The sequence below is a fragment of the Triticum dicoccoides genome, chromosome 1A, assembly GCF_002162155.2.
Source record: "Triticum dicoccoides isolate Atlit2015 ecotype Zavitan chromosome 1A, WEW_v2.0, whole genome shotgun sequence".
Lineage (NCBI taxonomy): Eukaryota > Viridiplantae > Streptophyta > Magnoliopsida > Poales > Poaceae > Triticum > Triticum dicoccoides.
Genome location: NC_041380.1, coordinates 202,003,202 through 202,014,146, shown reverse-complemented (window position 1 = coordinate 202,014,146; position 10,945 = coordinate 202,003,202). Strand labels below are relative to the sequence as shown.

Here is a 10,945-nt window from a genome sequence, read left to right as displayed (position 1 = left end):
GGTGATATATGGTAGTGGTGATGACAATGGTGCGGCGGCGGCGTGACAACTTGTGAACAGAACTCGAAACTCTAAAGGACTAGACACTAAGACCAGCAACTAGACATGACGATGCAACCGCAAATTCAACAATGCAAAACCCTAAAAAGATTATGCAAAGGCTCAGATTGGTTCGGATATGATGAACTAACCCTAATTTTTTTTGCTTTTTCATGGACTGTAGGTATGAAGAGCAGACTCGATCTAAACTACGAAAAACTGTAAAATCTCACCGAGCAACCTGGAAATCTGATACCACTTGATAGAGGCAAAGGTGTCTCGATGTTTCGATGGGATAGATATCGTTTTCTTTGGGAGTCGACTTTGACGATCCGACTACGAACATGCGAAGACGTCGCGCCTTATCAATCACTAAACCAACTTCCGAGGGTTATTGACCACGCCGGAGCACGATCAACCTGACCACGAGGGTCTATTTCCTGCGAGCAAACGAAGAACAAGCAAGAAAACTGAGATTGCAATCTGGATATTGCGAATAAAAGAGGAAAGCTTTATTAATGAAGGTGGGATTCTGTGACGTCTTTTTCTGGTCGTTGGACACAAACGAAGTACGCGAAGTTGCAGCTATGGCGAACTTTTAATCTAAACAAAACCCAAAGTCTAAACGATGCCCTAAGGACTTTATATATGGAGGAAGAGGGGGGAATTTCGTGGCCCTTGGAGGAGGGGTCCGAAACCAACCCTAACTCTTGTTTCCCCACACATACGGACTCTAAAAACAGCCTATACTTAAGTATTTCGAAAATACATGGGCCTGGCCCAATAATAAGGTGACTCAGCACCTAGAATAGCCTCTGGACAAAATTTATGAAGTGGCATCTTGTCTATTTCGTCCAATGCTTCATGCACTCCTTATGGTGGCTTCAAAGTCCTGAATTCATCACTTGTAACTCCGTTCTTGATCCCCTTGCGCATGCCACCATCTCCATGCTTGAACTTGATTAAAGGTTCATCTTTCTTGTACAAGCTAGGCCCTTCATTTGCAAGCAAAACAAATGTATCCAATTTAGGCAGCATCATATTCTCATGAACATTAGAATCGTTACCAAGAAACGAAAGTACCTGACAATTCAATTGGTGTGCGTGAGCTCTACTAATTGGTCCAGTATGTATAGCAGCAGGGGTTGTGGGTGTAACTATGGTATTGATGTCCTCATCAGTTTGGGGCCGTGAGTGAAACCCCGGCCGGATCTCCTTGCGGATGGAACCCGAATAGGCGATAAACCTGGACTAGAGACTTGTGTGGTTAGTCAGGTCATGGCCGACTCCCTCGCCAGGCTTCCGCTTGAAGGTTGCCGAGATACACGACGTGTACATGGTGGTAAGTGGCGAGAGCGTGTGTGAAGAAGTACACCCCTGCAGGGTTATAAATGATCTATTTGAATAGCTGTGTACGCGGTAAAGGACTTCTGGGTTGCCTGTACAGTTCATAGACAAGTGAAAGTGGATACTCTAAAATGCACAAGATAAGCGTGAGTGCTATGTATGGCATTCTCTTAGGGAGACGGGAGAGGATCCATAGTGGTGTATTGATTGGTGAATATGTGGACTCGTGTGTGCCACCTCAAAAGAGTTACTCGCAGTAGTAGTTCAGGTTAGCCACCGAGTCAAAGTTGGCTTGCTGCAGTTAAACCCCACCATTCCTTTGTTGATAATGATGCATATATAGTTAGTTCTGATGTAAGTCTTCCTGGGTACATTTGTACTCACGTTTGCTTAATTTATGTTTTATAGAGAGACTTCAATCTCACTAGTAGCACCGCGTGGACTTCGACGTTTAGCTTGTTACCTCAGCTACGATCTTGTACCCTTGGGAGGGTCTTGTAGATAGTCAGGCTTCTCGGCCTTTTTCATTTGTAGTTGTCTATACTCAGACATGTTTATGCTTCTGCTTGTTGCTTGCATGCCCTGTATGTTGGGTCATGAGACCCATGTTTGTAATACTTGGCTCCTCAGAACCTAATGAATAAATACTTGAGTCATAGAGTTACGTTGTGATGCCATGTTGTATTTGCACATATCGAGCATATTGTGTGTATGTTATTGAAATGCTTGGTTTGTGTGGGATCCGACAACCTAGTTGTTTATTCTTGGTAGCCTCTCTTATGGGGAAATGTTTCCTGGTGCTTCACTGAGCCATGGTAGCTTGCTACTGCTCCGGAACACTTAGGCTGGCCGGCATGTATCCTTCTTCATTCATGTGTCTGTCCCTTCGGGGAAATGTCACGCGGTGTCTACCAGAGTCCTGTTAGCCCAGCTGCTACAGCCCGGATCCACTCGCTGATGACCGACACATTCGTTGCTGGGTCATGTATGCCTGTCCCTATAAGGTAGTGCCACTTTGGGTTTATGACTAGTCATGTCGGCCCGGGTTCTTTGTCATATGGATGCTAGCGACACTATCATATATGTGAGCCAAAAGGCGCAAACGGTCCCGGGCCAGGTAAGGTGGCACCTGTGGGAATACCATGCGTGAGGCCGCAAAGTGATATGATGTGTTACATGCTAGATCGGTGTGACTTAGGATCGGGGTCCTGACAAACCCTCAGATTTTATACAACATGGACGCATAGGAGGTAAAATTTAAAACATAACAAGCATTATATTACAAACCCACTTTGTTTTATCATACAAGGTAGAAGGAACTTGAATACATTCAGTCAAAGATAATGTCCTGCGAACACTACGTCGCTACAATACGAGACCCCTCCAGGACGTCACCAAAATACCGCTCGGGTATACGGTGCTCCTTGCCCTCGGGCGGTCCCTCGGTCACAAGCTTGATGTTGTCCATCTTCTCCCACCAGACCTTGACGCGGGCAAAGGCCATACGCGCGCCCTCGATGCAGACGGACCGCTTGACGGCATCCAACCTAGGACAGGCATCCACCAGCCACTTCGCGAGGCCGAAGTAACTACCGGGTATAGCTTCGGCTGGCCACAGACGGATTATTAAATCCTTCATGGCCAGTTCGGCCACCCTGTGCAGCTCGACCAGCTGTTTTAGCTCATCGTTGAAGGGCACCGGATGTTCTGGCGCAAGATATTGCGACCAGAACAGTTTCTCTGTGGATCTCCCTTCTTCGGCTCGGAAGAACTCTGCGGCGTCGGACACACTACGTGGCAGATCAGCAAAAGCCCCTGGAGAACTCCGAATCCGGGTTAGTAAAAGATACTTCCTCTTCACATACTTGCTTTGCATATTAAATGCCTTACCCGCCGTGATCGTCCTGGCCTCCTAGATCTCTCGGAGGGCGCCCTGGGCCTCACTCCGGGCCGTCTCCGCACTCTGACGAGCCTTGGCGAGTTCGGTCTCTTGAGCTGACGCATCGCGCTCCAAGGTCTCGCACTTCCTCGCCGCGTCCTGGAGCTCTTGTTGGACCTCGTTGATCCAGGCCTTGAGCTTCTTACGGGCGGCCTGCTCCTTGACAGCCTTCCCCTCGGCTTCGGCCAGGGCCATTCTTAGGGCCTCGACCTCGGTCGTCGCTTCTTTACATATCATGACACTTCGGTCAATGCATATCATTTTACTTTTTCAAATACATAACGGGTTATCACATACCTTGTTTTTCTTGGAGCTGCCTCCTCACCTGGCCGAGCTCCTCCTCGGCCTGCTCTAGTCTCCGCTTCAGTCCGAAGACCTCGGCAGTATGCGAGGCTGCGGCCAATAGCGACGCCTGCGTATTCATTTCAGACAAATTTAATTAGTTTCCTGCAATAAAGGATTGATCCTCTGTCCGGCTTTTTCTTTCCGAACACCGGACAGTGTCTCAGGGGCTGCTGTCTAGATAGAGGCGAGGGTGTCCCGATCTTTCGATGAGATGATAACTATTGATTTGGTGGAGACGACTTTGACGATCCGACTACAAACGTGCATGACGTTGCGCCTTAGCAATCGCTAAACCAACTCTGAGAGGTTATTGACCACGCCGGAGCACGATCAACCTGACCACGAAGGTCTATTCCTGCAAGCAATCGAAGAACAAGCAAGAATATGATCAAGCAATCTGAATATTGCGAGTATGGATGAAGTATTGATAAAAGTGGGGTTTCATAAGCGGTCTTGGTCTGGTCGTTGGACACAAACGAAGTACACGAAATTGCAGCGATGGCTAACTTTTCACTAAATAAAACCCAAGTCTAAACGATGCCTTAGGGGCTATATTTATATGGAAAAGAGAGGGAATTTTGTCCACCCTTGGCAAGGTGGGACTAAAACACCTCCTAAGTCGTTTCCCCTACAATATGGACTCTAAAAATAGATTACATGGGCCTGGCCCAAAATAAGGTGGCGCAACACCAATAATAAGCTATGGACAAAATTTATGAAAGGCCATCTTGTATATTTAGTCCATCTTCTTGTATGTCATCATGGTGGCTTCAAAGTCCGGAAATCTCCACTTGAACCTCCGTTCTTGTTCTCTTCGCACGCACCTTCATTTCCGTGCTTGACCATGCTCCAATGTTCAACCTTCTTGTCCGTGCTAGGCCCTTCAATAGCAAGCAACAGAAACGTATCTAAGTTAGGCAGCATCATATTCTCATGAACACTAGAAACATTATCAAGAAACGGAAGTACCTGATAATTTAATTGGCGTATCTGAGCTCTAGCAACTATTCCAAGAGGTAAAACAGCAGGGGATATGGGCGTAACCGTGGTAGCCATGTCCTCATTATCCTCCCCTTCTTGAAAACAAAGCCGTCCTCGGCGTTGCTTAATCTGAAATCTGGCTAACAAAAGAGACAAGTGTACACGTTGTATATGCATATGTCATCCATTTTTACTGATCTCAGTTGGGGCACATGTGACATAGTTATACAAGAGCACCCTTCAAAAGTCGTGCAATATAAAGCCAATATATTATTAAACCATCCCAACATTGATGAACGATCATCAAGATTAGAGGTCATATCAAAATGATTAAACATTGGCATAATTATTTTCAAACGTATTTGATCCAAATTTGAGTTATTCCCTGATTCACATGGTTCTTTCACATCAATAGTTAGTTCAATGGGTTCACTCAAAATTGTTTGATCACATGGCAAAGTCAAATCATGAACATAGTCTTCTAAAATAGCTGGTGTGATCATAGTAGTGGGTAGCTCATCGTATGGTTCATTGAAATTGACAAGGCATTCATCATACTCATGTGGAGGTGGAAGATTAGTAGCTTTGTCATTACCTCCTATGATCAACTCAGATGATGTAGGCACTCTCGATGGCGATGTGTCACGTGGTAGAGGTGATGTAGTCCTCACAACAACGGATGTGGTTGTCATAGTATGCCTAGTAGTTGAAGGGACAACCATATCAACTCTTGGAATGTGCATCTCACGCTTGTTCTCCTTGTGGGCAACACGTCGTATTATTTCATGTTCAGCTTTGCAAGCAAGATGAAACAAATGGCCCATAGGATAACACTCTTCATGAATTAGTATCTCCTGAATGTCACGATTTAATCCTCCCCAAAATCTATCCATAAAATCTTCTTCACTTTCTTCTAAAGAGGAATGCAGCAAGGTAGTTTGTAAAGTATCATAATATTTCGTTACGGTGTCACTACCTTGCCTTAAATGTTGCAACTTTTTAATCACGTCACGAGTATAATAAGAGGGAACGAAAGTATGTCGCATGTCAAGTTTCAAATCATCCCAAGTAGTAGGTATATCATTAGGGTGTAACTAACCAGTGAAAGAACCAACCGCAACCTTAACTTTTTTACGTTCATCAAAACTATTGGAAGCAAATATATTATTTATGTCAAACTCCCATTCAATATATAAAGCAGGTCTAAAACGGCCATTAAATGGTGGTATAGAAACATTAACCTGATCATGTGCATTTGGATGTTTGTGCACCTCTTGTGACAGTTGTGGTATTTGCATAGGTGATCGCACATCTCCCATGATCGACACACCCCATGAATTGACTCTAGATCCTGTCATGATTAGTAGAAACAAGAAACAAAATCCAAAAATAATGTTCCTATGAACTACTGGGAAATGATGGTAAAACGCTCACAGTATAGCAAATCAAAGTCTTACAAGTTCTTGCCATGCAACAGGTGGTGACCGGCAACCAGCGGTGTTAAATAACTCCAAGAATTGGGTAAAGAGGTTGCCAGGTGAATGTATGTATGCACGGTATAGAAATATGTGGAGCTGGGTTGGCTTTATATATGTGGGAAAAAATGCCACAATCACGTTAATTAATGCAAGCTGAAAATACGTTCAAAGTGGTCGAGTGCTGACCCTAGGCTAGACCGTGCTAGAGACACGAGCCTAAGATACAGACGAATTCACAAGATGTTGCCAACACCACACTTTGGTACAAGCCTCCTTCCACTTTTTTTCCACTCCAAAGTAACTGTAGTGCATACTGGTTTATAGCACAACAAAGCACCGCTAATTTTTTTTCTTTCTCCAAAGTCCAAACGAACTACAAGTCCAAAAGGAAATAGATCCGAACACAACTTTTCTTATTGTTTTTCCCTATTACCTGCTTCCTTTTTGATCGGTTCTTCTTCTCCTTCCTTCCATACAAAAAAAAAATACTCCAGCCAACACACACGTTGGTGCAATGCTCCTCGTACTATTTCCTTTAAAAAACTTCAAGGACAAGGGGTTCATGGCGCTATGGGACACATGTGCCCCGTCTAAAGCAAAGATTCATATGTGGCGTTTGGTCAAAAATGGGTTGGTTGTCGGTTTTGAAATACATCGAAGATGGATTAAACCGGGTGTTTTTTGTGTTGCATGCGGTAGAGAAGAAACCATCTATCACCGTTTTTGTGCATGTCAACATTCAGTAAGGTTCTGGCAGCTCTTCCACTCAGAGAAGGGAGTTGCGGTGTCGATCCCACCGTGCACGACGGACTCCCAGAGTGCTCTAGCTCGCTGGCTCCTGGACTGGTTTGCCGGGGCATCTGATGAAGACCGAGAAGTAATGGTGCATTCTTTGTATGGCCTCTGGCTCGCCCGGAATAATGCTCGGGATGGCAAGCCGATCGCCCCAGCACATGAAATAATGAACTCTATTTTTGCCCATATGAGGGAATGGAGGAAGATACATCCACGGAAGACGGGCGCGCCTGTACGGCATGAACCACAGCGCTGGGAGCCCCCTGCCGAGGGATGGGTTAAAGTAAACTCAGATGGAGCTGTGTCGAAGATTGGAGAGAAAGGAGGCAGAGGAGCAGTCCTTAGAGACCACAATGTCGCTTTTCTGGCAGCAACATGTCATCATTTCCCAACCATTGTGGATCCGGAAGCTACTGAGGTATTGGCGTGCCGATGTGCCTTGCAGCTAGCTGCAGAAATTAACGCAACAAGAGTTCATTTGAAATAGGATGCTCAAGCTATGGTGAATATGCTGAAACATTCAGCGAGGAATCTATCGGCTAACGGTCCATGGATTGAGGAGGTGAAAGCTCTACTTGGGTCCTTCGTCGAGTATAAGATATCTTGGGTTCGGCGTTCTGCTAATATTGCCACGCATAAATTAGCTAAAGTGGGTGTTGGTGATGAATTGTGTAAGGTGTGGTTGGGGGTCCCCCCAGACTTCGTTGTTTCTGTAATCACGGATGACATTCTGGTCTTTGAGTTTTAAATAAATGCGGCAATATTTACCCTAAAAAAACTTCAAGGACCTCTTTACTCACGTGATCAATGGATGGGTCGCACAACAATAAATCCCAACCGAAATTATTCTATGGCAAAAACGAATCCAAGATTTAGGTAACCAGCGTGGACTTTCCTTGAGAGAAAACAAGGCAAAAAAAAACTGATCAAAACGAAGCAACTTTTTTTTTTTTTTGTCTCCAATAGATCAAAACCTTCCAAACTTGTCACGTTATCTCTCTTCTTCTTTTTTGAGACACGGCCAGACTTAGAAACCTCCAACCGAAATTTGGTTTTCCTTTTTTTTTCTCCTTCCTTATTCTCTCTCTACTATCTTGTTTAATTCCTTTATAATTCTTCCCGAATGCTAAGGTAGTGTTTGGTTCTCTAGTCCTAAGACTTTTTCTAGTCCCAACTAAAAAGTTCCTAATGCCTAAAAAGTCTCTTCCTGTTTGTTTCCAGAAACTAAAAAGTCCCTAATGCCTTTCTAGAGGTTATTAAATGACCATATTGCCCCTAATATATAGAAAAATAACAATCAAACAACACTATGAGGTGGCGGGCCAATAGGTGTATGAGGGGACATTGTTGGAAAAGTCTCAAAAAGACTATTTTTGGGAGTCTTCTTTATTTAATCCCAAATGCCTAATTAGTACTAAAAAGTTCCTCTCATAGGATAAAAAAGTCTCTAAAAAGAACCTTTTCTAGTTCCTAGATAAAAAAGTCCGTGAAAACAAACACCTCACGATTTGGTTGTTACGAGCGCACCCACTACCGGACAAACCTGCACACGTTGTGCCCTTGGGGAAAAAAAGTTCGCTATTTCTGTTCTGGAAAAAGGTCTTATCCAGTTAGCCCCCGATCCCCCTTTCCTCATCTTAGAACGGCGGTGGCGAAGAAGCACATGAGCACACCGGCGTCGACGCCAAAAAGGTCGACGGGAAGGTGGCACAGGAGGGGCTTAGCGAGAAGGTTGGCCGGAGAACCGGAGCAGTTGCGCCCCGTCCCCTCCTCCCCCTTTCTCGGAGCTGGAGCTATGCCGTCGGCGGCGGCGGCGGCGTTGAGGGTGCCTGGTTTCGTCGTCGTCGAGGTACATACATGGTCCTCTTGCGAGCGCGATTTTCCTCCCCTGCCGTCACCGCCAGCTGCTCTCCCCCGTCGTCCGATCCCATGGGCGCGCCCTGGTCTAGGCGTGTCGACGGCGATGCTGCGTCTGTCGTGTCGCCGGAGTACCTGCGGCGCCGCGGAGAGGCCCGACAACCGCAGCTTCCGCTTCGCCGCCGCCGACCAACTCTCGAGCTTCAGCCGACCCCAACGTGTACGACCCTCTCCTCCTCTCTATCTCGTCAGCTAGTTGGCTACATAGATTACTATGACCTGCGCTTGCAATTAGAGCTCACAAAATGAAACAATCCATGTCCTTGGTTTAGCTGACCAAAAATCTGAGAAGAATCGAATCCATGTCCTTTGTGTAGCTGATTAAAAATCTTAGAAAGACCTGAGATGCTTATGTAGTTGCAACTGTGTTCTAAGTACAAGTTTTACCATTTCATTTGGATAACTGCAGTGTAATTGAGCTACTTCGTCATACTAACTGGAAAAATGATGTATATGTATTGCAGGAGAACCTTCAGGTTGCTGTGTGCGCATCCAAAGCCGTCGTGCAGCCACAACAGGGTAACGACCACACAAATATTCAGTTCCTTTATCACATAGCTGGGGCCTCAAGTTGTGCCACACTTCTTTCTTATTTGAAAGCAGCCCCTAGGACGCTCCTAGCTAGTTGTATCTTGCATGTTGCCCCAAACATATGTGCCCAGATCTTTCACTTCAGAGTAGTCGGTATGTTGTCCAGTAACATTTTTCCTAAAGTGTTTTCTGTGATAGGGGCTTGCATAGTTGTACGGGGCGATTAGTTCTTTCCTGTAGAAACAAGCCATCACCCACATCATCCTGCTCCTGAAAGGGGGGTTAGTAGGGATAGAGCAACTGTGCAAACACAATAGGGCAACTTTGAACTAGAATAGAGCAACTCCAGGCCACAAATCAGAAAGCACCATAAATAATGACAGTGTGATTTGGAAGAACTACCACACAACAAAAGCAATAAAAACGCAAAAAAATAAGGTACCATAGTTGCCCTCACAGTTTGGATCCTTTTTTGTGCATAATAAAATGATAACATAGTTGCCCCTAATCAACCATACAGTTGCCTAAAAGCACTATCCAGTTGCCCAATTGTCATGAGCAGAAACATTAACAAGACCATAGTTTGGTCAATATCTAAAGGTTTTTGATACCTGCAATTAAGTTTATGTCATAGCCATAGTTCAAAAAAGCGCTAGGCGTTAATTGTGCGTTTTGCCACCGCCTTGCGCTTTACTGACCAAAGCGCATGCTTATGCGCAGTTATACACAGATTTAGCGTAGTTATGCGCAATGCGTTTTGCCAACGCCTAGAGCCTAGGCGCGCCTTTTTTAACTATGGTCATAGCTGCAGTTCCTAATTTATTGATTCCCACTGGACATCATCAGTCTTTTACTCTGTTCTACGTTTGTGACAAATCCTTTTGATGTCCAGACCGTGTTGTGTTGTTCCAAATGATAATGTCTGAAACCCACATGTTTCCTGAAAACCAAGAGTGGTATTCATAAGAAATATGCAGGCTTAGAAGTTCAGAACTGTCCATTTGCTGCTGCAGGTTATTGGTAGAAATCAGCATCTCAAGTTTGAAATTGTGCAAGTGTAATGCGACACAAAAGCTATTAACTAGAGAGTTGATAAATTAATGAGGGAGAGAGAGATTTGTACATACAATCTTCTTGATGCTGGGCGGAAGGATAAATTAGTCCTCACCATAAAAATCGCTCCTATTTTTCAGACAGTTTTTGCTTTTGACATATCTCACACAAGAGGAAGTGCCTGTATTTTTCTTTCCAGATACCCCTTTCGACGAGATACTTTTTTTTTTGTTTCATTCAGATATCATGCATGCTTTTTGACACATTGTTATTCAAAAACCAAGCTGATCCATCGACCAGTGCCAACAGACGTAAGCATGTTCGCATGAAGCGAAATTCAAACCATGGCACACGCGTAGAAGAGCGTACAAGTTAAAGAAAGAAGGTAAGCAAAACGGGCGAAGAAAGGCACAAACGAGATAATTCTAAAAGTACAAGCATTAGAAGTTTCATTGCATGATAGATGGATTTTGCTCAGTCCACACCGCTAGTTGCCTAAAAAATATAGATAATTATTTTT

At 44.6% G+C, this 10,945-nt stretch overlaps 1 protein-coding gene across 5 annotated transcripts in view; it reads left to right on the top strand.

The window, feature by feature from the left end:
* Positions 1 to 8,510: 8,510 nt before the first annotated feature.
* LOC119266686 overlaps positions 8,511 to 10,945 on the top strand; it is a 5,360-nt gene continuing 2,925 nt past the window's right edge. For 2 of the 5 annotated variants that reach the window (XR_005132099.1, XM_037547950.1), the window contains exons 1-2: positions 8,511 to 9,001; positions 9,306 to 9,360. Coding sequence is in view for 2 of the 5 variants with exons in the window: in XM_037547950.1 (XP_037403847.1) it covers positions 8,588 to 9,001; positions 9,306 to 9,360 (469 nt within the window). In the remaining 3 variants the exon portion in view is untranslated. The remainder of the gene's footprint in view (positions 9,002 to 9,305; positions 9,361 to 10,945) is intronic. The other 3 variants (XR_005132096.1, XM_037547942.1, XR_005132095.1) reach the window with 2 other exon arrangements.